This window comes from Rhinatrema bivittatum, chromosome 18 (assembly GCF_901001135.1).
Source record: "Rhinatrema bivittatum chromosome 18, aRhiBiv1.1, whole genome shotgun sequence".
Taxonomy (NCBI): Eukaryota; Metazoa; Chordata; class Amphibia; order Gymnophiona; family Rhinatrematidae; genus Rhinatrema; species Rhinatrema bivittatum.
Window position 1 is genome coordinate 35,877,176 of NC_042632.1, and position 27,895 is coordinate 35,905,070.

At 44.0% G+C, this 27,895-nt stretch overlaps 1 protein-coding gene across 4 annotated transcripts; it reads right to left on the reverse strand.

Moving 5' to 3' along the window:
- Window positions 1-13,923: 13,923 nt before the first annotated feature.
- Window positions 13,924-26,474, reverse strand: RPS14 (ribosomal protein S14). Of its 4 annotated transcripts, none has more exons than XM_029583807.1 (5): window positions 26,370-26,460; window positions 24,986-25,136; window positions 24,360-24,521; window positions 22,734-22,810; window positions 13,924-14,043 (listed from the first exon to the last, which is right to left on the reverse strand). In XM_029583807.1, exons 2-5 carry the CDS (start codon window positions 25,132-25,134, stop codon window positions 13,976-13,978), a joined length of 456 nt encoding a protein of 151 aa, XP_029439667.1. In that variant the 5' UTR covers window positions 25,135-25,136; window positions 26,370-26,460; the 3' UTR covers window positions 13,924-13,975. The 4 variants fall into 4 exon arrangements, with proteins under 4 accessions (XP_029439667.1, XP_029439668.1, XP_029439665.1 ...); XM_029583805.1 differs by lacking the exon at window positions 13,924-14,043 and adding an exon at window positions 21,946-22,031 and having other exon boundaries at window positions 26,370-26,474; XM_029583806.1 differs by lacking the exons at window positions 13,924-14,043; window positions 26,370-26,460 and adding exons at window positions 21,946-22,031; window positions 26,327-26,348.
- Between the last annotated feature and the right edge of the window lie 1,421 nt (window positions 26,475-27,895).

Here is a 27,895-nt window from a genome sequence, read left to right on the forward strand (position 1 = left end):
AAACATCTCAAATTATAAGGCGTTTAATGCCCAGGACATAATTATGAGTCTAGAAACCCCCATTCTGACTCCCCCTCTGCAAGTCACTTAGGGCCTCATTTTCAAAGCACTTTACCGCGCGCAGTGTTAGCGCGGATTTTAACTACAACTCCAACTTCGCGTTATGGACTGAGAGAGAGAGAGAGAGAGAGAGAGAGCGCGAGAGCGCGCCTTACTATAGTGCCTATGCCCTACATAGGTATTTGAATCCCTATGGGAGGGCTACCTACTAACTCGGGGTGGGGATTAGGTATGAGCGTCGGGGGTTGGGGGCCACTTTTGCATTCCACATGAGACCTACGGACAGAACAGTGGTCTCTAGTGCAGATTTGCTGGCCGTCGGAGTGAGGACGCTCACACCAAGAAGTGGTTTGGGCAACGTTCTCTCTACCTAGCTTGATGGACACTCTACCTGGGCAACAACATGCTAGGTGGAGAGAATGTTGGCCAAATCTCCGCTTGGAGTGAGTGTCCTCACTCCGACGGCCAGCAAATCTGCACTAGGGACCACTGTTCAGTCCGTAGGTCTCATGTGGAATGCGAAAGTGGCCCCCAACCCCCGACTCTCATACCTAATCCCCACCCCGAGTTAGTAGGTGGCCCTCCTATAGGGGTTAAAATACCTATGTAGGGCATAGGCACTATAGTAAGGCGCTCGCTCGCGCTCGCTCTCTCTCTCTCTCTCCCTCTCCCCCCCCCCCCGGAGCCTGCAACACTGAAAGAATCATCGTGCAGTGGGGAAACATCGCGTGCGGCGCTAATGTTTTCGCGAATGGCGAAAACATCGCCGCACACGATGTTTCCCCACTGCACGAAAGAAGCCTCATTTGCTTTGGCCCTTAGGGCCTTATTTTCCAATATCGCATTGGTAACGCATTAGGGGGCGTTACCAATGCAAATGAGGCTTCTTTCGTGCAGTGGGGAAAAAGCGCGTGCGGCGATGTTTTCGCCATTCACGAAAACATTAGCGCCGCACGCGATGTTTCCCCACTGCACGATGATTCTTTCAGTGAGAGAGAGCCTTACTATAGTGCCTATGCCCTACATAGGTATTTTAACCCCTATGGGAGGGCCACCTACTAACTCGGGGTGGGGATTAGGTATGAGCGTCGGGGGTTGGGGGCCACTTTCGCATTCCACATGAGACCTACGGACAGAACAGTGGTCTCTAGTGCAGATTTGCTGGCTGTCGGAGTGAGGACGCTCACTCCAAGAAGTGGTTTGGGCAACGTTCTCTCTACCTAGCTTGATGGACACTCTACCTGGGCAACAACATGCTAGGTGGAGAGAATGTTGGCCAAATCTCCGCTTGGAGTGAGCGTCCTCACTCCGACGGCCAGCAAATCTGCACTAGAGACCACTGTTCAGTCCGTAGGTCTCATGTGGAATGCGAAAGTGGCCCCCAACCCCCGACGCTCATACCTAATCCCCACCCCGAGTTAGTAGGTGGCCCTCCCATAGGGGTTAAAATACCAATGTAGGGCAGAGGCACTATAGTAAGGCTCGCGCTCTCTCTCTCTCTCTCTCTCTCTCTCTCTCTCTCTCTCTCTCTCTCTCTCTCTCTCTCTCTCTCTCTCTCTCTCATGGCGGTAATCCTTTTCAGGCCCGTAACGCAGTCCATAACGCGAGGTTGGAGTTGTAGTTCTTAGCCGCGATAGCAGCCGCGCTAACACTGCGGCTGTTTCGCCGCACACGATACACAGGTTCCCGCTTTACATATGCTCCGCCCCAACTCCGCCCCCTGAATACCAAATGACTAATTTGCATTCGCAAAGCGCGTTAACAGCTGTTAACGCGATTTGCGAATTTATCGCACGCGGTAAAGTGCTTGGAAAATGAGGCCCTTAGTCTTCCTGTATTTGCTTAGATTGCTATTTCTTTAAGCGAAGGAATAGTGCACTTATGTTAATTTATCTTGTATTTGTAGGCTGGCAGCACACAATATTTTGTGATTTTATTTTAAGTACTAAACATCAAAGCGCTACATTTTGGAGGCCTATGCTTTTTTTTGTTGTTGCAGGCCTTTTACTGCAAATTTCATAAAACCCCCAACCTGTAGTTCTCTGGAATGCTGCCATCAACCACATCCTTCATAATTATTCATAAATGGAGCCTGCTGAAAGAAAAAGCTCATTGGTGAGCCTGAGTGCATCACTTGTTTCCATGTAGACCTTACCCTTGAAAGCCCAGATTAAACCTGCTCCTAAAACCCTCGTTCAGAATTAACTAGAAGGTAGCCCTGACCTATTCTAGATGGGGGGCAAATGGTTTTGGGCTGGAGCCGCATTACAAGTTATCGGCCACAACCGGATGAGGGACGGTCCCCCCTTGCAGCTCCTCGGAAAACCATCAAAGCCCCAGTACTTAACCCAAGGGGCCCCCACCATCATGGACTCCAGCCTCTACCAAAATTAGCAAAAACCTCAAGCCAACAGAGATGCATTTTAAGGGCAAGAGGTAAAGGGCATTTATTTTCTTAACTAGTAGAATACCTCACCTCGGTCACATACGCAGAACCCAGTTAGACCCTCACCAAATAAGAATAAAAACGACCATAAAAGCGTAACGGGAAAGATGCAGACAAAAAAAAAAAAAAAAATATATATATATATATATATATATATAAACTGAACTGGAAATTACAAGCTAGATGCATATGCTGTGCAACAGTGCAAAAACAGAAACATCACCACTCCTCATAATACAAAATCAAGAAATATGCCATCAATCATCATATTAAACCATAATATTAAAAATAATATTTCAAAACAGGTCACAAATAGAATCTAATAATTAAGAATAAGGAGAAAAAAAAACACTTCCCAAAAATCAATTAAATATTTCAAAACAGCAGACTTATCAAATAACACCCAATAATTAAAATGAACAAGGATACAAAACTTCCCCCTCTCCATCCTTGATTTCCAATCACCCTGAGATTGTAGTGGATTGGTGGAGGGGAGGGGGGAACACACCAACTTTGTTCTCTCTCTCTCCCCTATATACACACTTTCATTCACACACATATTCACATACTCTTCTACCCTTTTCTCACTCCCACAAACTTCCTCCCCCTTCTCTCTCATTCACCTTTCAGTCATTCACCCTCATCTCTGCTCACCCCTTCCCTTAAAGTCACTCAGTGCCCGCCTCCCTTTCCCTCCCTCTCACCCTTCACTTCCCTTTCCACCGGAATCCGCCATCTGATTCTTCTCCCCAGGTCGCCGTCTTCTTCCTGCCATATGGATGTGGAAGCCCACCAGCAGGTCACCATCAGGCCCACCGCCTTGTGGGCCCTCAGTGGCAGGGTGTAAGAACCCCACACTAGCACATCATTAAAGGTATCAGTATGTGGGGTTTATTCGCGATAAACAAGGGTGGAATCACATCATCTCCAGCCCATTGCGCCAACATTCTGAGGTGCCTGCTCAGGTGCTATCAAGAGCAACATTTTGATCCTTTGATGAGGATGTTAGGCACTCGGACACACAGGTCATAGCGTCGGCAGGCCACACATCATGCAGCTCTTGTAAGAGATAGGTGGGCCAGAACAAAAAAAAAAAGTGTTTGATGGGCTGCACTTGTCCCATGGGCCATAGTTTGCTCACCCCTGTTCTAGATGGATGGTAGAGAGCTGAATCACAAAAGACCCCATGTGAGGAGATCAGAGGGGAGATCTTAAACTAAAAACCATAAAAATAAAAATCTTTATACCTTTTTCAGATGTCTGGAGCTTTTGGTAGTTTTCCTACAACTTATCTAACAAAAAAAAAAAAAATTCTTTGTGATATGTGAAAGAACAATGAAATAGGCCATCTCAGTTTACAAACCTCAAAGTCCCCTACTGCACTAAGGATAGTGATGATGCCACTCAAATGTAAGGCAAGGGAGCTCACCCGTGAGACACTGAAACTTTGATCTATTAAATCTTTTTCTCTTTGGCAAAAATTGTTCCTTTAGCTAGGGCAGCAGGTGATGGCATTAGGTGACATTTGTTTCCCCTCTAAGTGATTGTATACTATCAGGAATACATTTGTTTTGTTTTCTTTTACCTCACTCATTTCGAGACTTTTCTTTGAAGATAAAACCGTGGTTATTTGCAGTGATCTGATGGATTCACCAGGGGAAGATCCTGTCAGACAAATCTGATTGACATTTTTGACTGGGTATCCAAGGAATTGGATCAAGGAAGAGCGCTCAATGTCATCTACTTGGATTTCAGCAAAGCTTTTGATACGGTTCCGCACAGGAGACTGGTGAATAAAATGAGAAGCTTAGGAGTGAGTGCCGAGGTGGTGACCTGGATTGCAAACTGGTTGACGGACAGAAGACAATGTGTGATGGTAAATGGAACTTTCTCTGAAGAGAGAGCGGTTTTAAGTGGTGTACCGCAAGGATCTGTGTTGGGACCGGTCCTGTTCAATATCTTTGTGAGCGACATTGCGGAAGGGATAGAAGGTAAGGTTTGTCTTTTTGCGGATGACACTAAGATCTGCAACAGAGTGGACACGCCGGAAGGAGTGGAGAGAATGAGACGGGATTTAAGGAAGCTGGAAGAGTGGTCAAAGATATGGCAGCTGAGATTCAATGCCAAGAAGTGCAAAATCATGCATATAGGGAGTGGAAATCCGAATGAACTGTATTCGATGGGGGGGAAAGGCTGATGTGCACGGAGCAGGAGAGAGACCTTGGGGTGATAGTGTCTAATGATATGAAGTCTGCGAAACAATGTGACAAGGCGATAGCAAAAGCCACAAGAATGCTGGGCTGCATAGAGAGAGGAATATCGAGTAAGAAAAGGGAAGTGATTATCCCCTTGTACAGGTCCTTGGTGAGGCCTCACCTGGAGTACTGTGTTCAGTTCTGGAGACCGTATCTACAAAGAGACAAAGACAAGATGGAAGCGGTACAGAGAAGGGTGACCAGGAAGGTGGAGGGTCTTCATCGGATAACATATGAGGAGAGATTGAAGAATCTAAATATGTACTCCCTGGAGGAAAGGAGGAGCAGGGGTGATATGATTCAGACTTTCAGATACTTGAAAAACTTTAATGATCCAAAGACGACGACAAACCTTTTCCGTCAGAAAAAAATCAGCAGAACCAGAGGTCACGAGCTGAGGCTCCAGGGAGGAAGACTAAGAACCAATGTCAGGAAGTATTTCTTCACGGAAAGGGTGGTGGATGCCTGGAATGCCCTTCCGGAGGAAGTGGTGAAGTCTAAAACTGTGAAGGACTTCAAAGGGGCATGGGATAAACACTGTGGATCCATCAAGTCTAGAGGACGTGAATAAAGAGGAGGCAGCAAAACACTGCACAGAGCGGCAGTAGCCACAGAGGCATTCACGGAGTGGGATGCCAGTGGTTGGTGTTCCACCTTCACAGAGCGGAAGGATGGAGGGCTGCCATCTCCAAAAAAATAAATAAATAAAAACCAGGGGTGGGTAAGAGTATGGGGCAGGGGTGTGGCCTGCTTGTTGCAGTGGTTGCTACCCCTAATTGAGCTGGATGTTCACTTGGATGCAGATCCAGCGCTGCTCTCTACATTGGTGGTGGGGTGGAGGGGAATTAGGGCTGGAGGGTACTGGAAGCCAATAGTAACAGGTGGGAGAGAGAAAAAGAAAAAAAAAAAAAAGGATAAAGTGCATAACTTGCTGGGCAGACTGGATGGGCTGTTTGGTCTTCTTCTGCCGTCATTTCTATGTTTCTATGATCCTGGTATTGCACGTGGTGGGGCGCCAAAACGTGTAGTGGGTTCTGTACAGAAAGTGACCAGGGCTTGGCCATCAATGTAAATATTTGACTGAAGCAAAGAAACACTTTTCTTTCTCTCGTCCAGGGTTGTGGACTTGTTGCAAGCTAGTTCTCCTAAGTTCCATGTGTTATATTTTCACTTTGAATTTGTCTTGTATTGACTGTGATTTCTTAAAAAAAAACAAACCATAGTGATGCATTTTTAAAAATTCAATTGGAAAAAAAAAAGATTTTTCCTTTTTGGTAACAAAATAGCAGAAAATCATTGCCAAAGCATAAGACCTGGCTTCCCTCTCCAGCCCCTCCACTCCCAAGCAGCTATAGGCAACAGGAGGAGAGGGATGAAGCCAGAGGAAAAAGTAAAGCTGCTCTACTCCCTTCCCCAACCCCTCCCCTTCTGTCTTGTGTAGGGAACAGGAGGGGACAGGAAGAAGAAGCCTGGAGCAGACATTGCACAGTAAAAATGATGCACTGGCTTCCCTAATCCAAAATGTCCTTTTGCTACATTTATGTATTTTAGTGCAAAAGAAAACAGCAACAAAACAAAACAAAAAAAACCCCCACACATCCCTGTAACAAATTTATTTTTACAGGTGATGCCTAAAACCGGATTTTGCCCAACGTTTGATGGCAGTTAGTCAGAATGCAATAGTGCCCTCTTCCCACCATGATGAGGTCTACCAAGGTGGTTTTAAGAGAGGTTGGGTCGAGGGCTGTACTCATAGCCTGGCTCTTTTCCTCTCCTTCACCCTTGGTGAATTTTCCTGCTGTACCCAAAAGGCAGTCCTGATTCCTGCCAGCCTGAAAGGTATATATATATGACATTAACTGAACCCAAAACAGGAAGACAATGGTTTTTCTTTTGGTTTGGGGGGGGGGGGGGCGGGGGAGAGGAGTTAATAGCACCTCCCACCTCTGTCTAAGAACACTTTTTAAAAACTGTAAACAAATTGTCTTAGTCAACCAAGTGCCAAAGCATGTTTTTTGGTACAACCAGCATTTGTGTGTGCGCAAAATGTGCCCTTGTGGGAAATTATTTTGAGTTTGCAGAAGATTATTGTACCGAGATAGGAAGTAAAGAAGCAGAGAATCAATAATATTATTAGTGTAATAATTTGATATAAGACTAGCAGTTATTCAGGAGGCTAATTGTGCAGTAGGGCAATACCTACTCTGTGGTATGTCCAAGGCCAGTTTGTTGGTGGGGGGAGATGGCAACCTGGGCCCCAGTACAAGGAGCCCCCTTGGATGTCACAGCAGCAGAGGCTCAGGATGCCTGGCAGTGGCTGGACCCTGCTCCTCACTTGGTAACCCTGGCTACACTGCCATGTCCATATTAGACTGCACCTTTCTGCAAGCTAAGGTTCTTCAAAACGTACATGTAGTTTAGTGGCACTGCTCCGATGGGTTAGCTTAGTTGACTCAATGAAGAGGATATACTGTAGCTCTTGAAAGCTAGTCACAACTATATTAAATTGGACTAATAGAAATGTATCATTCACTCTTCATTTGTCAATCTTTATTTCTAACTATCCAAGCAGACTAACACAGCTGATGCACTATTGTACTCCAAATAACAAAACTTCTGAAAAAGGTTTTTGCACATACTGATCCAAATTCTGGAGATTTTTCTAGCTCTTCTATTGGATCCTGGGAGTTCTGGTTCTACAGTGGCAGAGATTAGGACTAGGCTTATCTCAACTCTGATAAGCTTGAGTTATCTTGTAGTTTTTTAATGCATTTCCACTCACCTGTGGCCTCTACTAAGTAATGTGATTGGATTTTATCGGGCTGCATGCATGTACCCTGGCAGCTGAACAAGCAACGCTAAAAGTATTGTGTCTAAACTTGCTTTTCCAGGGATCTGTGACAGCAAGAATGTTCTGAAAATTGAGATAGTCAAGAGGAACAGAGCTACCCATGAGCCATTTCTTACAGGGATAAACTGTTGACAAATAAAGACCTTTTGACTCATCTAGTGGCACCTGCCTACCATTGCACGAGTGGAGATTTTCAGCTGTCAGCCCTACAAGTTTGACTGCAGGAGGTTACTTCTAATCCAGGTTTGTAGTTAGCTGGAAAGTATAGTGGCATCCTCATGCTGCCCATGTTCAGTCAGCAGCCAGCTCTCCAATTGTGCTTGAGAAGGTACCACAGCCCTACCATCACCGTATGCACCTCACCATCTTTTCCTGGGAGCTCCATGCAGCCCTACTGCCACTCCGTAAATCAGATTTGGCATTGCCTCCTTCTGGTCCTCTCAAGTCTAGTGCAAGAACTAGGCAGCTGCCTAGAGCAGCAGTGGCAGTACTGGACCAATCAGGCATCGACGGAGGCCTAGCCTTGGCATCGTGGCGGGATTTTGCCAATGTGCTCCCTGCCATTTTCTCTACCTTCCTCACGCTGCCAGCTCTCACCCACAGCAATGATTTTCAGCAGCACAGCCACGCCGCTTCACTTCCAGGGTCGTAGCAGCACTGAAAACACCAGCTCTCACCTGAGATGGTGGAAGCTAGCAAAAATATTCCCTGCTGCTTTTCTGCACTCCTTTGGTCCCTGCGGCTGGAGTTTTGCCTATGGGGTCCAATACCCTTGCACTGGGCCTGCGTCCTCTGCCATTCTGGATAGGGACAGGCATGTTTCCTTATCTAAACCAAAATCCAGTGCCCCAACAAGCTCCCCACCCATTTCTCTACTTCACTCCCTGCCTTCCCCCAAATACTCTTACTCCCATCCTATGTACCTGTCCCTAGCTTCTATTGTTTTGGCTTTTAGCTTGTCTGGGTAATGCTTCCAAAGCAGAAAGTAACTCAAGTTTCCCTCTTTCCAAGTTTAGTTCTTGGTCCCTTGCCCTTGAAGCCTGAGATGAATGTTTCTAGCCTATTTTCCTTCAGAGAGGGCATTTCCAATCCCTTAAGGCTCCCTCTGTAGGGCTTGGGTTGCAGGCTTTGTACTACTTTGGCAACCTTCCTATAAAGTCTCCATCCTCTGAACGGCTTTATAAGAGCAGGGCCTGCAGAAATGGACCCAGTACTATAAGTGACGTTTAACTATGCTCCGCACCAAGACAACAGTAGTTTTTTTCCCCCCACTACTGGTAATGAGACTTACACTATGCTTGGGTGCATGAGAAGTCCTCCTGTGCTGCACCCAGACTGACTGACAAGCTTCAAGTCATTATTTATTTACTTAAAAGCTTTTATATACCACACCCTTCAAGCCATATTGAGGGGGGACTGCTTACAAGGTTACATTCACACTATAAGTTAGAGAGGATTACATCCCACTCTCCAGTTCATCTGAAAATACAGCTTCGTTCCTCTGTACCTATATGAAAGCAAATCAAGAACTTTCACAACTTAAATTAGCATTAAACCCTAAAGATCATTTGGCTGAGTAGAAACCCATCATTAGTTAAACCACCTGCCCTAGACCTGGGTAATTTTCAAATTCATCCCTCAAATCAAGTACAGGATTTAGGTGTACAGCTCGATGAGAAACTCACAATGAAAATGCACCCCAGTAAATTAAGACAGGTTACGCCAAGTTGCATATACTATAAAGGTTGAAACAACCATTAACTTTTGCAGACTTCTGTACTGTATTGCAAACTCCAATCTTCTCAAACCTTGACTACTGCAACTCCTTCATTTTAGGTCTTCCTGCAAGCCATTTAAAACCACTACCTCTATTCCAAAATGCTGCAGCACGGATATTAGGAACCACGAAATATAACCACATTACACTCTCGCTGCTGTTATTGCATTGGTTACCAGTACAATCCAGAATCTACTACAAAATATTAACTTTAATATTCATCTTTCACTCCAATAACACCGGCTTGTTAGCAGTGACACTACAACCTTACAATCCTCAGCGAACACTAAAGATCTCAAAATAAATGACTATTCCCACGATACGGAGCACAAATCTGACGCAAATAAGAGATTGAGTGTTTTCCATAGCGGGTCCAAAGCTCTGGAATTCTCTGCCTGAGAAATTACGTATTTCACCAGTCAGAAAGATTTAAATGTGAATTAACAACCTAGCTATTCAAAATCACATATAATTTAACTTAAAACATCAAAATATGTAGAACCACAAAAACAGGGGCAAAAGATAATAATTGAAAAATAAAGAATAAATCAAACGTGAGAATGCGAGATTCTCAAAACAACCCACCGGCTATGATATAAAAACTATCATTTCGTCTTATTAATCCATACTCTTTGCCATATAAACTAGATCAATTTTATTATTAGAAAATCTAACTTTATGGATATTAATGCCTGCCTATGAATACCATCCCTGTAACCAATCTTTCTTTCTTGGTTGGTTTTTGGAGTTATAACTATGAATGTCACTTTGTAAACCATTGGGATATGGAACAACTGTACCTACAATTTCTAAATAAACAAACAAAAACTACAGGGAGATCCTGCCATTGCTATGGTTCCATCCTTACTGCTTCTCTTGGAAGCAGTAAGGCCTAGACTTGACTACCTAAAGGCCTCCTCTGTTTGCATCTTCTGGAATCCTGAAGTCTATTTTGGCTCTGTGGTGGACATAACATACTTTTAGGCCTGTCTTCTGGGAAACTTAAGCATTTTGGAATCCCCCAAACTTTAGCCATCTTCTCTAGATCTTTGCCAAATAACAGACTCCCTTTAAAAGGAAGCTTTGTCAAGTTGGTTTTAGAAACTGAATCCACCAACCAGTTCTGCAACCACAGAAGTCTCCTAGCCACCACAATGGAGGCCAAACTCCTAGCAGAAGTACATACCAAGTCAAAGGAAGCATCAGCTGAAAAGGCTACTCCGGGTTCTGAACTGCCTCATCCAAGAATTTGCACCTTATCCTGGAGACAACCCAGTGTCTCTACCTGGACTCTTCAGAGTTAAAGGCCAGTCCCTTGACCAGAACCTCTGTCAAAAAGCCAAAATATGCAACACCACAGCCTGAACAGACTCAGTCAACAGCAGACCAGGACTCGAAGATCCTCCAAATTCACACATACATCAAGGATGTAGAAGATTGCCTAGCCTGCAATAAGGTGGAAATAACTGCTTCTGAATTTCCCCTCCATCTCAGATGTCTACTCTCAGAAGCGAAGCCACAAGACAGATGTGAGCCACCCAACCCAAAAATATTGGGCCCTGGTGGAAAAGGTAACAAGGTGACCAATGACAAACTCAGAGGCCCAACTATGGCCATGTTGATCAGATCTGGGAAACATGGTCGACGTGGCAATTCTGGAGCTACCAGGATCACATTGCCTGGATGTTTCTCTATCTGCCGTAATCCCCTGTCCACCAGAGGCCATGGGAGGGAAGACAAAGAAGAATCCCTTGAGTCCATGGCAACATCAGAGCTCCGATTCCTTTGTATAGTGTTCTGTTCAGTGGCTGTAAAACCACGACCTTGGTGTTCTTTGATTGGGATACCCCCCCCCATCTTCCATGAATGAGACACATCACTGCCTCTAACAGCTCCCATTCCCTGGGGTTTAACTTTATCTGACTGATAAAGTCTGCCTGAATGTTTTTCACTCCAGCACTCGTGAGCCACTACCTGATTCCTGATTACTCCTTGATGGTTGATGTAGTCCATCATCACTCAATTTAAATGAGGAATTTCTCCTTCCAAAAAAGTACAGCAATCCCCATAGGGGGAGGTACATCTACCATCTGCTGGAGATGGAGAATAGTGGAGGGCTGAGGTCACTACAGGGGTGTATGTAGGGTGACATCAGCATTGAAATCTGTCTCCATCTGCTGGCAGGGGAGCATAACCCATTGGTCCAGAGTCCATCTGGCTACAAGTTAGGAAACTGTTTTGTGTAATGTTTGCTTAAAGTGAGGGTTACATGCAACTGAGCAGGTTTTCAACAGTTCCCCATAAGCCAAGCAGAAGGCTCCCTAGTTTGCAAAACATTTCTCTAAAACATGTGCCAAGCAGGGACTGGAAGAAAGTATATAAAAATGGGTCATGAATAGAATTACTGGATTTTCCACTATCTGCATACAACAATGGAATGGTTTTATATGATTATTTTATTTCATTTATTGGTCTTTGCCTTTGTTTTATATATTGATTTTTTTTTGGGGGGGGGGTTCTTAATTCTTTTCAGTTTTATGTCTGTGTATTGATATTATGTATTTTTATTGTTACCGGTCTAGTATTGTGGATAGGCAAATTATAAATATTTGAAATAAAGTTCTTGCCTTTTGTTGATTTATTCATCCAGCTCACTTTTCGATTAAAAAAAAAAAATCCAGTGACTGATGGTTACAGTTATTGTTTCGTCTTTAGAGTTTCATATAGTTAAAGGCACAGCACTTAAAATAGTCATGGTTTAAAATAGTTTTGAGGCTATGTTCCCATCATTACATTTTGTGTCATCAGCATACCCAAGCTCCACACCCATACAGTTATAAGTCCGTATCCAAAAGGACCAAGCTGTTTCCTCCGGCTTCTGTTGGGTTTCCAGCTGAATCAGCATGAGACTTCACTCGCCAATACCTGGGGGTTTTCCCCCATTTCACATCCCCCTTCCACCTCTGTCCAACTATCCATGTCCAGCCATCACACACAGGTACTACTGCTCCTTTCTAAATGTGGAGCACAAGTTCACATTTGCAAAGTCACTGAGTGGCCATGATAATCGCCTAACATCTTTAGGTGAATTTTCAGCTGAACACAGCTGGCTAGGTTTTCAGATAAAAACTATCTAAATCTTGCTGGTCAATATTTGGCTAGCTGGATTTTAGGGAGCTAGGCTTCCCACTTAACATAGGAAGTTGAGCAGAGAGAAAGCAAGACGTCCTGCCCACTCAACGGTGCCAAACTGGGCTTTCCTAGAGGATGGGAGTTGAGTAGGAAAGGGGGTGCTATTTTGGAGTTGCAGGGGAAAGGAGGATGCAGGACCCAGGAAAAGTCATTTTGGGCAGGTGTCTCCTTTTCATGGATGCAGGATAGGTGATGGTTATTCTTCCTTGTCAGAATCTAAGTAGGGAGGGAGATCTGTGAATTGGGGGGGGAGGAGAGGAATTAAAAAAAAAAAAGTGCTCGGGGGAAGACTGGACAACCAGATTTAGGACTGCTAGTGCCTAGCTTTGGCTAGCCTCTGACTTTCGATCCTGCCCCAAAACCGATCAGCTAAAGTTAGCACCCTAATGAAACTTAGATGGCTAAATAAATGCTCAGGAGGGGAGGATATTCACAGCTTTGATCTAGCCAGCAAGTACCTTACTTAGGATGTAATGTAATAAGATGCACCCAGACTGCACTTCTGCTGCAGCAAGGGGTTTTGCACACAAAACATGTGGGTGTCAGATTGTGCATCCTGCTTAGCACCCGCACAGGGAAATGCAATAACTAGTACACTGCCATGAAAAGAGAGAGGTGCTGGCTTAACATTTTCTTGGCACTGGAATTTTTACTTCTAGTATGAGGTAGAATAAAGGTTAACAAATTCCATGCTGCTTATCCCAGGCATAAAAAACAGTGGCTTTCTCAAAGGCCCCCTTAATGGTTTATGGACTTCTCTTCCAGGAACTCGTCCAAATCTTTTTTTAAACCCAGCCTTGGCATCAAACACAGATGCTCTGCATGACAGTTTCTAACAAAAATAAAAATCAGACTTAAAATGTAACTTTCAGATGTCAAATCACCTCAAGCTCTGAGACTACCTCTAACAGATGGAACATCATTTTTCAGAAGCACCAGACAAAAATTAATGCATGCATACAGCTCCAACACCAGAGACAAAGGGGCCTGTCTTTTAGAATTATGACAAGCAACTGACCTAGAGCACCCTCTAGTGGCAAAACATTTTTATTTTAAGTCTGATAATTCTGTGAGTTTTTAAAAATATCAGTGAAGGGGTAGCTGAAGTAGAACGTAATTATTTAGGATCTGCCTGGTCGCCACACACAGAAAGCTAGAAAGTGAATTACTGCACAGTTACCGGGCTAGAACACTATACTTCCATTATGCTGAGATGCCACAGAATTACTCACATGAAATAAAGTGCATACATGGAGAAGCTCTGCCGCATACAAACTTCATATGGTTTGACAGAGCTGTCTCAGGTCCTCACCAGTATTAAAAACACACACAGAGCCAAGAAGTTGGTCAGATTTTTTTTTTTTTTTACTAACAGGAATATCCATCAAAATAATCTACAGCCGACGACCACGGCGACCACCCTTTCTACGAGTGCTGTCCGAGGGAATGGGGGTAACATCCTCTGTGGGAGAAGAAAGACATTCATTACTTATGCCTCAGAAATACAACTCCAGAGTTAGAAGTAGCAATTCCCAAACCTACTATTTACAACCAGGTAAATACTGTGAAATCCAAAATATAAACAATCCTGTATGCACCAACATTGTTAGAGCTAATATTAATGCAGTAAGAGGCTTAAATTTCAAAAAGGGAAAATATCTGGCAAAATGGTGTCTGTAAAAGCTTGAGTTGTCCTGGCTCTGAAATATTGTTTCTTGGATATTCTCTGCTTGTCGGCAGAACTTTTCATGGCCAACAAAAACAAGCAGGCCTTTTGATGCAGCATCTTTTTAAAGTAACTTCTCATAGGCTTCATATTTTTTTTTTTTTTAATGAACTAAAAATACATTTTCCTGTTATCACCATTTAGGAGGGAAAAAAGAGTGAGGATCAATTTAAATTCTGCCAAACAGATCATGAGTTATACCATTCCATACAAACAGCAACATCCTAGTTTTAATTTACTCTTAAACCAAAACATTACAGGCACAACTCCCCAGGAGGCCGCTGTGTCCGCAGGACCTCTGTTCCTATATTAGATCTGCTTTTCTCTTCTTTCTGTAAGCTTGGGTCAGAACCACCGGTTTTGCACAACCTTCGTCTGCTGGAGACAGAGAAATACCGAGGAACATCAAGTGGCACACCAGGTTAAGAGAGGGCTCTCTCAAAGTTTTCCTGTCTCCATCTGCTGAAAGGGAGGCAAAACCCAGCTGCCTGGACTGATCCGGGTACGTACAGGGAACTTCTGAATATACAAGCAGTTTGTGTATCGTTAAGTAATGTTCCCAGGAAGCCCATCAATAAAAGATGCTGCATCTCATGAAGCTGCTGTTTCAATGAAAAGTCTCAGTTCTCTCAAAGTTTCTCTTCCCATCTCTCCCATTTTAGTTGGTTATCTTTATTGGGAGGTAGAACCAGAAGCAGCAGGGCATCCTACTTCCTCCACCCACTTTCAAACGAAAGTGAGAGTATAATGTAATGGAGAAATTCCTTACCTGATAATTTCATTTTCCTGAGTGTAGACAGATGAACTCAGGACCAATGGGTTTATGCTCCCCTGCCAGCAGATGGAGACTGAGTCAGGTTTCAAAGCTGACCTCACCCTAGATACACCCCTGCAGTGACCTCAGCCCTTCAGTACATAAGAAAATGCCATACTGGGTCAGACCAAGGGTCCATCAAGCCCAGCATCCTGTTTCCAACAGTGGCCAATGCAGACCATAAGAACCTGGCAAGTAACCAAAAACTAAGTCTATTCCATGTAACCATTGCTAATGGCAGTGGCTATTCTCTAAGTGAACTTAATAGCAGGTAATGGACTTCTCCTCCAAGAACTTATCCAATCCTTTTTTAAACACAGCTATACTAACTGCACGAACCACATCCTCCGGCAACAAATTCCAGAGTCTAATTGTGCGTTGAGTAAGAAAGAACTTTCTCCAATTAGTTTTAAATGTGCCCCATGCTAACTTCTCTTCAAAAGCCTCTGTGGACGTACTATCAAAAAAGCTTGGATTAAAAATGAATAACCATAACTGTACTCAACCAAACACTGAACCCCAGCAGATTACAGATGCCCTGGATCTAGGGCCTAGATGATGGCTTACCCCTAATCTCTTGGAATAGATATCCACTCCACGGACAAATCGTGGTCACCGTTCTTGAGCAGCCGTGGGCAGGATGCTGAGTCCATCTGTCTACACTAAGGAAAATGAAATTATCAGGTAAGTAATTTCTCCATTTCCTAGCACATAGCTACATGGACTCAGAAACAATGGGATATGCAAAAGCTACTCCCGATCGGGGCATGAGCAGCCTGTGATCCGGTTAACACCACACTTACAAAGGCTGCATCCTCCTGGGCCTGAACATCCAGGCGATAAAACCTGGAGATGTACAAGGAGGACCACGTCACCGTTCGGCAGATGTCAACGGGAATCAGCAGTCTAGCTTCCGCCCACGAGACTGCCTGAGTCCTAGTGGAATAAGCTTTAACATGAAGGGGGTATTGGCTTTCCTGCCTCCACACAGGCTCCTATGACCACCTCCTTAATCCAGCAAGCTATGGTAGCTCGCAAAGCCAGTTTGCCGTGTTTCCTTCTACCGGTTCTGAAACTTCCAGATACCGCACCAAAAGCCTACTGACATTCAAATGTCCGAGACTACCTTGGGCAAGAAGGATGGAACGGAGACTACCTTGGGCAAGAAGGATGGAACGGTACCAAGCTGTCATGTTCCTGGGAGTCATTCGGAGGAACGGTTCCCGACACAACAATGCCTTCAGAGATGCAACTTGTGAAGCATACAGCCACCAGGAACACTGTTTTCAGGGTTAATAAAACACAAGGAAAGACTGCAGGACCCTCCTTTTGGCCAATGTGCAAAAAACTCCAATACCAGATTAAGATACCAAAAGTGAACCAGCCACCATAGGGGTGGCCAAAGGTGCTTTACCCCTTTCAGAAAACAGGTCATGTCCAAATGTGCCAATAGGCAGATTCTGTTCACCTTGCCCCTGAAACAGGAGAGCGCTGCTACCTGGACTTTCAAGACGTTAAAGTTCATACCTTTATTTAAGCCATCCTGCAAAAATTCCAGAATTAGTGGGATTTTGACCCATTCGAGGGGAAACACCGTGTTCCTCACACCAGGTCTCGAATACTCTCCAGACCTGTACATATGCTAGGGGCACAGAGAACTTCCACACAAGGCGCAATGTGCCAATTACTGCCGCCGAAGATCCTCGCTTTATCAAGCAAGTCATTTCAAGGGCCAGACTGTAAAACAGAATCAAGCCAGATCCTCGTGAAGGACCGGTCCCCCCTGCTGTAGCAGACTCCTGGGTGGTGGGAGGCATCCAGGGTTTCTCTGCAAGTCTGCATACTTCAGACGCCTGGGCCAATCTGGAGCTACTAGTAGGATTAACCCCCTGTGGCGCTCGATCCTGCAAATGATCTTGTCCAGGAGGGGGCCACGGAAGGAAGGCATACAGCAGCTCCTCTTCCAGCCAGGTCTGATAGAGAGCGTCAGTCCCCAGGGTGAACTGATCTGTTCTGTGACTGAAGAATCTGGGAACCTTCACATTGTAAGATACAGCCAAGCAGGTCGATGGACGGGAGGCCCCAGCGATCTACTACCAGCTGAAAAGATTTGGCCAACAACACCCACACTCCTGAATCCAGAGACTCTCCCTGCTTAGAAAGTCTGCTCTGATGTTGTCTGTTCCTGTGATGTGGGAGGCTAAGAACATCTGTAGATGTATTTCCACCTATTCCATAAGGAGGTCTATCTTCTGTGACACTTGCTGGCTTTTGATTCCATCCTGGTGGGGTGCTGATTGGCTAAACACTGCACTACGATTGCATGTCCCCCAGAGAAATCTCAGATCAGCCAATAAAGCTCTAACCATGCCCTCGGTCAAAACAGCAAAACTGACAGAAGTTAGAGAGAGAGCACCATCTTTAGCAGGTCCAATATTATGGAATAGAATGCTACTCGAAATAAGATTAATGAAAGTTTTAAAACTCTTCAAAAAAAGTTTTAAAAAAAATGTCTCTTCAAAAAAGCCTTTCACAATGAGGTTGATGAGTAAGAACACCTACACACAACTGAAAGTCACCTAAAAGCGTAATTGCTTACTTTATTATGTTTTATCATAATTAAGTATTAATTTAAGAGAACAGTATAAAATGTATATGATTATCCTATTAATCATATAAATGGAAATTCCAATCCACTTTCCATATAGAGTATATTATTGAAACATGTAACCGAAATATTTATTGGCACACTCTAGATAATTTATAAACCAAACCTATTTACATGCCTAATTGTAAACCGTTGTGATGGTGCATTACTAAACGACGGTATAGAAACGTTTTTAAATAAATAAAATAAATGTAAGTTACCGTTGCTGTATTGTCAAACATTACACGGATCGCTTGACCCTGGAGTATGTGGCTGAATTGTAGACACGCCAATCTGACTGCCCGGGCTTCCAGGAGGTTTATGTTCCAGAGGGCCTCTTCCTTGGTCCAATGCCCCTAGGCATCAGTTCCTGACAGTGAGCTCCCCAGCCCCAGAGGCTTGCCTCTGTCGTGAGAACCAGCCAGTTCAGAGGGGCCAGGGTACACCCCTGCTCAGATGAGTTTCCTGCAGCCACCACTGGAACAGAGATCATACTTCCATTGGTAAGTGGAGACAAATCGAATAGTCCCGAGACAGTGGGTTCCAACGTGATAGCAGGGCGCACTGAAGTGGTTGCATGTGTGCCCTCGCCCACGGCACTACTTCCAGGGTTGCTGCCATCAAACCGAGGACTTGAAGATATGCCCGATGGAGTGGTGCTATCATGTTCATCAACAGGCATACTTGGTCATCAACTTATTCACATGGTCTGGTGGAATACCTTGCCCTGCTGGATGTCAAACTGGACTCCCAGATATCCCAAGGACTGGGAGGGTTTGAGACTGCTTTCATCCAGGTTTACGGCCTGAGTTCCTGAAGCAAGGAGGTCACCTGGAGACTCTGTTCTACGGACTTTGCACAGATCAACCAGTCGTCCAAGTACGGGTGCCCCAGGATTCTATCTTTTCTCAGTGCTGCCACTACAACCACCATGATCTTGGAAAATGTTCTGGGGTGGCCAAGCTAAAGGGCATCAATGGCCCATTTAAGGATAGACTCCATCCACCTATCGTGCATATCTTTTGAGGCCGTGCCTCCCTCCACTGGGATAATTGTTCACTTAAGAGGTGGCACAGACCAGTGCATCCACTTCAGGGAAACGCAAACACTCTCTCGCTGCTGGATCCAGTGGCTATAGAGCTTCTAACACTCGTCCACCTTTAAAACCTGCTTCTGGGGCATCCCATGCCAGGTCAAATCAACTCTTGGATGGCGTCCAGTACTGGAAAGTAGCAAGAGGCTTTCCATAGGGAAATCAGAATGGATTCTTCTTTGGTTCTGTCACAGCCTGCAGTAGGAGCTCCCAGCATGTTCAGGGTCTGGGAAACCAGGGCTGGCAATTCATCTCTATGGAAAAACCGTAACATGGTCCAATACGGTTCTGAACTGGGGGGGGGGGGGGGGGAATTTCAGGAGCTTCCAAGGAACCTGGATCCTCTTCTTCATACATGCCGTCTGAGTCCCTACCAGTCTGCCAATAAGACTGGGAAAGGGAGGGCTTACTGGCTGAGGTTCCGTCCGGACAGGGGCAAGTGAGGTAGCAGACTGTGCCTGTACGAAGGCTTGAAGGCCTTGAAAGAATTCAACCAAGAGAAAGTGGCTGGGTCCATGCCTAGCCCAGGAGGTACCTGGGTAGGTGCTGCTAAAATTTCCCTCTCCCATGGATGACCCAGTCCCGGCAGTACTCAGATCCAGGGTACTTTCAGTTAAGACTGCGGCTGACCCATCCACTGAATGGGAGAAGCCGGGCTTAGCAAAGTCTGGGGAGGCCAACTCTCCCTGGGCTTCCTCACAGGGCTGACAAAAGCAAGAATCCAGGTCAGACTGTGCAGCCCTGATATGACAAGCAGCACAGAGAGAAAGGTGCTTATATTTATTTGCTGCCGGAGACACTGGCAATGGTAATTTTAAGTTCAGACGGCTCACGCTTAAAATTATATGTGCACAGATTACGGGCCACAGTGAGGCGCATGCACAGTCTGTGCCCCCAGCTTTACTTGTATTCTGTGCCTAGTTAAGTTGTGCACGTACATAAGCACGCAGCATTATACGCACTGCGCATACCGAAGCTCTATGGTGGGCAATACAGGCACAAAAACGCACACAAGATGGCGCCGCTGCTGCCTACCACATAGTGTACCGACCAACCTAAAGTGGGACCTAGCCCACTGGGGAGGGGGTGCCCACTCAACTTGCTCAGAAGCCCACGTCCCCTTACACTAATGGGATCAGGAATGACGCTGGTAGGGCGCGCCGAGCAAGGAGACCAGAGGAAGTCTTACTGAAACCCCGGTACCAGACCAAGGCACACCTCTGAGGGATAATGGAAATCACATCAGGATTTCTCAACTTGGGGAGGGATCTTTAGGTATCACAGCAGGAGAGCGGGGCTCAACCTTTTCTCCAATTTAAAAGTAGAATTTTTTCTTCCAAAAGGTACAGCGATCCCCATAGGGAAAGCATGTCTGCATCCGCTGGAGACAGAGAAATTCTGAAGGGCTGAGGTCACTGCAGGGGTGTATCTAGGGTGATGTCAGCTTTGAAACCTGACTCGGTCTCCATCTGCTGGCAGGGGAGCATAAACCCATTGGCCCTGAGTCCATCTGGCTACATGCTAGGAAAGCCCATACTTCTCTTATGAAGAAGAGCTTAGGTGCTAGGATCCAAGGAATGCATGAACTACGTACACCCAATTTGCACAGTCCAGATGGACACTCAACCTGAACGCGCAGGCGCAAACCAACATCAGTCACTGTTTTGTGCGAGACACGCGCAGAAGGCGGCGAGCAAATGCTGCTGCAGCCTATCACGCGGCATCTCAGAGAAGACCGAGCGCAGGGCCTAGCCAGTCTATCTTCCAAATTTTGAAACAAAGGGAGAGTGGGTGCCAACGCACACACAAACCTGTCACCATGGGCCAGTTACCCCTATATACAAGTGCAGGAGAAGGGAGAAGTGGCTCCACCACTGCTACTGCTCCAAAAAAACTCTGCATGCACTTGCTATCCCACTCAGTGTAGGAGTAAGCCAGAGGCTGAACGTTTAACTCAAAAGGAGAGAGCTCAGGAGGGTGAAGTTGAGGAAGTGTTGTGCACACTGGGTGATGCACACAGCAGAATTAGGCTATCCATGCCCTGCATGCTGACCATTGATTACCACTCTCCAAGGCTCATGCTTTAATTAAGAAAGAGGCTTGCACAATTACACACTCTCAGAAATGATCTGCTACATGTTTAAAAGATATAAATATGTAATCAACAAAACACCATATACAGCTTGGAAACTTTGCTTGTGAGACCAGACCTCATTTTTTTTTTAGTAACACTTATTTCACATTGAGCGATTAAACGCTGAGGGAGCGATCATAATATTCGACACGGCTCGTGTTTCTTAAATGCTTCGTCAGGGGCGATATATTATTTCTTTTAATTGCTCCAAAATTTTCTGCTGTCACTCGTTCACATCTTTCAGCGTTTCCAGCCGTGTTGTTTAATTGCTCAACGTGAAATAAGTGTTACTAAAAAAAATATACATTTAAAAAACATTGCTAAAAAATTAGTGAAACCAAGACCAATGATTACAAAAGCTTAAATAAGACGACATATGATGCTAATCATGTAGTAATAGGTATATACACACAAAAAAAAGTTCTCTCACATAATATATGAGGTCTGGTCTCACAAGTAAAAAAGTTTCCAAGCTGTGTATGGTGTTTTGTCGATTATGTATTAAATGGTTACATCGTATTAGCAGTTCAAGTACACAACATGTTGGTACAGAAAAACAGAGCCCAGGTGCTAGTCTGGATCCGAGCATCAGGAACAGTGATTTTTCCATGGCAAACCTGATCAGGTCTGATCACACTGGTTGGGAAAACAACAAGCTGGACAATCTAAAAACCTAAAATCACAGCTAGTCATACCAATGGAGTTACTGCTCACAAGGAACAGTCATTCAATCACTAAAAGCAATGGCACAATATCAGGCTGGAGAAGCACAAACTGTATGTGCAAATATGAGAGGTTTGTTTGCATTCTCTTCTGTAACTAACACAATGGGTTCACTATTCCGTTCAAGTGCAATTTAGAAATAAGAGAGAGACTGTGGGCACATAAAAGCTGCAAAGCTCACCAAGTCTGCCCAACTTACTTCTTGGTGCATGCCAGACCCCAGCTGATCTCTGGCTTTCCTGTTACATCTTTACAGTGAAGGATGCTCCCATGCTTTCCTGAATTCTGCTACTGTTTTTACCTTCATCACCTCCTGTGGAAGGCCATTCAATGCATTCATTCACCACCCTTTCCATGAAGAAATAGGAGCAACATCAAAAAGTGAGTCTATCACTTTGGAACCTCATATCATGGCCTCTAGCTCTAGAATTTCCTTTCCGCTGAAAAAAAGTTTGCTTCTTATTTAATGCATTACTTATACCTAGGAAGTATAAGAACATCTATCATTCACCTTGTCTCTCTTCTCCTCTGACTACATATTTAGATCCTTACGCCCTACGTATTTTGGTAGCCCTTTTCTGGACTTCCTTTTGGAAGTATGGCTTCCAGAACTGGATCAATATTCCAAGTGAGGTCTTAGCAATGTTCTATACAGAGGCATTACCACTTCTTTATTTTCTACTGTTATGCCTCTACTTATGTGCCCTAAGCTTTCGTCTTGTGCTGGCTGTTTCACCAACTTGAGATTTATCAGATATGATCACCCCGAGGTCTCTTTCCTGTTTGGTAGATAAAGTTTCTCACCCCCACCATCAGAAACTGCTCCCTGGAATTTCTGCACCCTCAAGTGCACAACCCTGCACTAACTTTCTTATGCTCCAGATCTTATTAGAAAGGAGAAAGAAAATGCCATGTACAGTGCAAGGAAATGCAAGCAGTTAATGAGATGACAACGTCACATCGCTGTAAAATACTATTTCCACTATTGTCAGAGTCACTTTCAAGGAACCCTTACCAATGCGGCCGATTTTCATGCCAGAGCGAGCCAAAGCTCTGAGGGCAGACTGAGCACCAGGTCCTGGGGTCTTGGTCCTAAAAAAACAAAAAAAACAAAAAAAAAGAAAAAAAGTTGATTTCATTACAGTATTTGGAGGAAAGACCTACCAGTGACAACCCTGTAAGCCAACAAAGTCACAGACCAAACTGTGTACCAGTAAGTTTATAATCACAAAAGGACTTGCATTCCTATTGCCCCTGTGGCTCAGACCACAGTGCAGAAGACTCATTTGAGTCTGCCTATTAGGACTGGATGTACTTAGAAAGTGAAAGATAGCTACTACTACTGTGACGGTCACAACCTTTTATTTGAGGAACACAGAAGGCAAGCCTTGAATGAGACTTCCTTCTAGCCCTCCCGATTGGCAAGGTTATACTGCCCAGACATTCTGGGGGAATAAGGGGGGTGGGTTTAGAGAGAAAGACAGCCTCAATCTTTGGCAGCAGAGACTTGTAGATACAAGATTTTAAACTACTTCCACTCAATACTGAGAAGTCCATATGTTCTGTTTTAGAATCAAAAACTGTAAACTATATGGCCAACAACTGTTTTCATCTGTGCTAGCATAGCATGCCACCTAACTTCCAAAATACAACAGAAAACAAATTCAGCATGGATGTGACTATAAGGGACAAAAAAACAGAACCCAAGGGCAGTCCCCTCTCAGAGACAGAGACATGCTCATGCCACAAATGCTGACAAACTCATGCATGTACACATCAATGCAAGACTGCAATAAAAATAATAACGATAACACACACAATTTTTTCTGGTCATTAAGAAGGCATCTTACTTGCACCAACCTATTAACAAAAAGTGGTTAGAGTAGCAGGCTGAAAACTTGTGGGCAAGTCACTTTACCCTCAATTTCAACTGCCACAAGTACAAATGTACCAGGTCATTTATCATTTCACGATAGGGCCTTAAACACACGTGTTCAGGCCCTAACAGACACAATAAGAGAGAGAAGGAGAGCAAGAGCAGCTCTGGTTATACTTTTCATCCATTGCAATGGCTACAAATCTTTAGTAATGTCAATTTTATTATCAATACCCCAAAATGATTCTGTAACCCCCACCGATTCAAAGTGCCCCTCTACAGTGGTATATATATATAGATATATATATAGAGAGAGAGAGAGTGTCAGACTGACTCTATACAGAGGCTTGTTCTCTCTCTCTGCGATGTATTAATCAGCATGCAATGCTAAAAATAGCACAGATGTGATAAATTTATCACACCTTGTGTGAAAACTGTCTATGCGATATGATAGCCAAGTAATGAGCCTAACCATGTCCCTTTTTTTTAAATTGCGGGTGCTATTTCCACTATATTTATAGCATTCTGATAAATCTAAGGGTCAGATCGTAAGCTGCTTGAAACAGATATATCTACAATAGTTCAATGAAATTCACCTTAACCCACCAATAAAAAGGCATATGCTACATATAAGTAAAAAGAAAAAAAAAAACATAGGGCCATGCCTTTCTGCTTTCTCTTGTTCGATGTATTTTTAGGCAGTAGCAATGAATGCTTATTTTCCTATCTGTCATTAAGAGTGAGCACCTGCTCCGAATTACACACCTGTTTCCACCTGTTGCACGTAGTTTGATGTGAAGGGCAGTGATGCCCAACTCCTTGCATCTCTGGGCAACATCCTGAGCTGCCAACATGGCAGCATATGGAGAAGATTCATCTCTGTCTGCCTTCACTTTCATCCCACCAGTCACACGACAGATAGTTTCTCTAGAAAGGCAGAGATAGAAACCAGTGTTATCTAAAGAACTAACAAAGATTAGAAAGATAGTCTGTTGGTATTTGAGCAGTGCTAATCAACCAGCACCCAGCTTGGTTCAAGGGTTCATTCTTCCGTCTGCTTCTGCTGTGCTCACGAACAGTTGCAAATATGCAGTATAACATCTAAGGTACTTGCAGATTGAGGTGGTGCTGTAATAATCACTGCTACAGCTAATACCAACCACAATAACCAGTAGCAACTGCATAAATATTTGGGCAGAAAAAGGTTCACCATTCCACCTACTTACAAAAGTGATGAGGTATTCCAAACAGCGCAGAGCTCTCTGGGGCCAGGGAAATACATACATTAAAAACACAGTATCTATATCAGAAGAGTGACCTGCTAAAACCCACAGAGAATATCTGAAGTCATTATATGGTCTTAAAGAAAGAAATAACCAAGCATTACTCACTTTCCAGAAAGATCGGTGACATGGACAAAGGTGTCATTGAAAGAAGCAAAGATATGGCAGACTCCAAACACATTTTCACCCTCAGCAACTTGAGGTCCAAGGCTGATGACCTGTTCTTCCTTCTTTTCTTTACCTTTACGAGGAGCCATTTCTATAAGATCAGCAACAACAAAGTATGAGCAAGATTGATAGTGCCCTGGTTTAGTTTCATTTATGCTAGTGGAAGTAGAAGGAGCCTTCACAAATTGTAAACATGGATGGTCTGAGATTATGGAATAGACAAGGAAAACTAAAATCTCTATGACTTTGTTGTAACCGACAACTGAATAATCAAAATATACTTTATGACAGCATCAAAGAATGAGCAATAGACATACAGGAGAATTTAAAAAATGACAATTTAGTCATAATAAAATATGCATACCTTTTCTTTTCAAACAAGTGCAAACATAACACAGGTGAATCAACAGAAGGAAGACAAAAAGCAGTCCATGTTATAGTCTGAAGAATCTAATTAGTACTAATGCTTTAAAAGACTTCAGACAATATAGAGACATAGCCACTAGTAAATCGTATACTTCAAGATTATTATAAGTAGTACTATAGGCTATGTTTGTAATAGCAGCTTTCCTTTATGTTTCTTCCCACTAAACCACTTATTCAGACATTTGGACAGCGTGGCAGCAATTTATAAACAACTGGCCTAACCAACACTAGTAGGTGGCAAAACGCATACTTTTAGAAAAGCTCTAGTCACTGTGCCTGCTTTGCTATTTAAACCATAATTGCTTAGCTCATAAGCTAAAATAAGTTTTATAATAAATACTGTACAGTAAATAAAAGTTACACTGCAGCCGTTTCTTCTCATAAAAAAGTTAACAGCACAAAAAAAAGTGGTGGCATCTTGTTTAACTGGCATGTTAACTTGCGAATCTGATGTAGAAGAAATGTAATGCTATTTACGGCAAGGCTTGTATTAGAGACAGCATGATCCCGTTTTGTTTGGAATCAGACCTGGCTCTCCTTGCCTTGAGACACTAGAAAGCAGTCCAAAAGGAAACACTTGACAGCAAGCATGCTTCATTAGTACAACCGCTTCATCAAAAAGCCTACTTTTTATAAAATACAACTGCAGACATAAGGCAAAAGCGTTTAGCTCGGGAACCTCCTTCTTCCACTCCCAGTTGCATCAGGCCTCACTAGCTTCCGGCCCTACTTCTAAGTCAAATGCCTTCCGTCCTGCATCCTCGCCATCAAGACTCCTTGAATACCACCTGATACAGGGTGCTGACAGTTTCCCCTTCTACAGTAAGACAGGAGATAACGCCTTCAGCCCATCACCTTTAAGGATTAATTCAGATTCTCACCACGGCATTTCACTTACTTCTCCGTCTGCTCGCGAAACCGCTACAGGAAAGGAAAGAGCCTCACTGGCGGGGGCAAAGGTCACCGTTTCCTCCCGGAAGTAGTATCTTCTGATACGTAAAATAGGTATTATTTATACATATATTCATTTAACTTGTTAGTCCTGCACTATTTATATTTTAATATATTAATTATATGATTTTGTAATCTTTAAAGAAAAACATACTGTGCTCAGCTTTGATGCCCCTCACTGACATGGCTTCCGCCGGTCTTCCGGTATAAGGGCAGGGTGATGTTTGGATAAAATATGAAATGTAGTGTACGACAGAAATCGATCATAGATAGCCAGATGTCTCGAGATAAAAGCTAGTAAATACATATCTTTGAGCATAGTTTTCTTTACTAATAGAGTTTGTTAGTTACTTTAACGGAGAAGCTGTGCTTCTCTGGTGCCTGCAGACATCTCTATGAGCGTCATTTGCTATAGGGTCATATGCCTTGACTTGCGTTTTTTGTCGTAATGACGCCTTGCGTTAATATGTGCATCTCGAGTGCGAATTGTAAACATATGCCTTAGATCCACGTGCTCAGTGGTTCGTTTAGCTGCTGCTGTCTTTCTTGAGCGGCGTTATCATCGCTTACGCAAAGTCAAACTGCGCTGGCGTGAATAGTATCAGCCTTAGCTAGTCCTATCCTGGCCTGTATTCCGAATTGTTCTGTTTTTCACAATTGGAAAGCAGGCAGAAACTTGTACACCTTTCTTTTTGTGACTTGGCATTTTCCTTCAGCTCCATTGCATTTCCAGCTCAGTGGGAACGAGGGCTGGATCTGGTATCATGACCCCTCATTCGCGATTAGCCAGGGATTCCCCCCCCAAAAACACAAGTTAGTTGGAAGTTAGATGACTTGGGGATAAGAGAGGATAAGGTCATAGAATTAAAACTAAACTAATTCCTTGCTTGGATCGACTGTGGAGGATGGTGGGGGGATACCTACACCTCAATCATGCTTTGTAAATAATGAGTCATAAGAATGTAAGAAATTGCCGTGTTGGGTCAGACCAAGGGTCCATTAACAGAGGCCAAACCAGGCCCCAAGAACCTGGCAAGTACCCAAACACTAAGAAGAAACCATAGCAGAGGCCATTCCCTAAGTCATCTTGATTAATAGCAGGTAATGGACTTCTTCTCCAAGAACTTATCCAAACTTTTTTTAAACCCAGCTACTAACCACATCCTCTGGCAACAAATTCCAGAGCTTAATTGTGCATTGAGTAAAAAAGAATTTTCTCCGATTAGTCTTAAATGTGCTACTTGCTAACTTCATGGACTGTCCCCTAGTCCTTCTATTATCCGAAAGTGTAAATAACCGATTCACATCTACTCGTTCAAGACCTCTCATTATTTTAAAGACCTCTATCATATCTTCCCTCAGCCATCTCTTCTCCAAGCTGAACAGCCCTAACCTCTTCAGCCTTTCCGCATAGGGGAACTGTTCCATCCCTTTTATCATTTTGGTCACCCTTCTCTGTACCTTCTCCATCGC

Excerpts from the sequence above, each read along its gene's own strand:
- RPS14 (XM_029583805.1), bottom strand. The coding sequence starts at position 25,134 with ATGGCTCCTCGTAAAGGTAAAGAAAAGAAGGAAGAACAGGTCATCAGC. Across the intron at positions 22,811-24,359 it reads CGTGCAACAGGTGGAAACAG|GACCAAGACCCCAGGACCTG; the intron begins GTGTGTAATTCG and ends TTGTTTTTTTAG. Across the intron at positions 22,032-22,733 it reads CATGAAAATCGGCCGCATTG|GAGGTGATGAAGGTAAAAAC; the intron begins GTAAGGGTTCCT and ends GGCCTTCCACAG.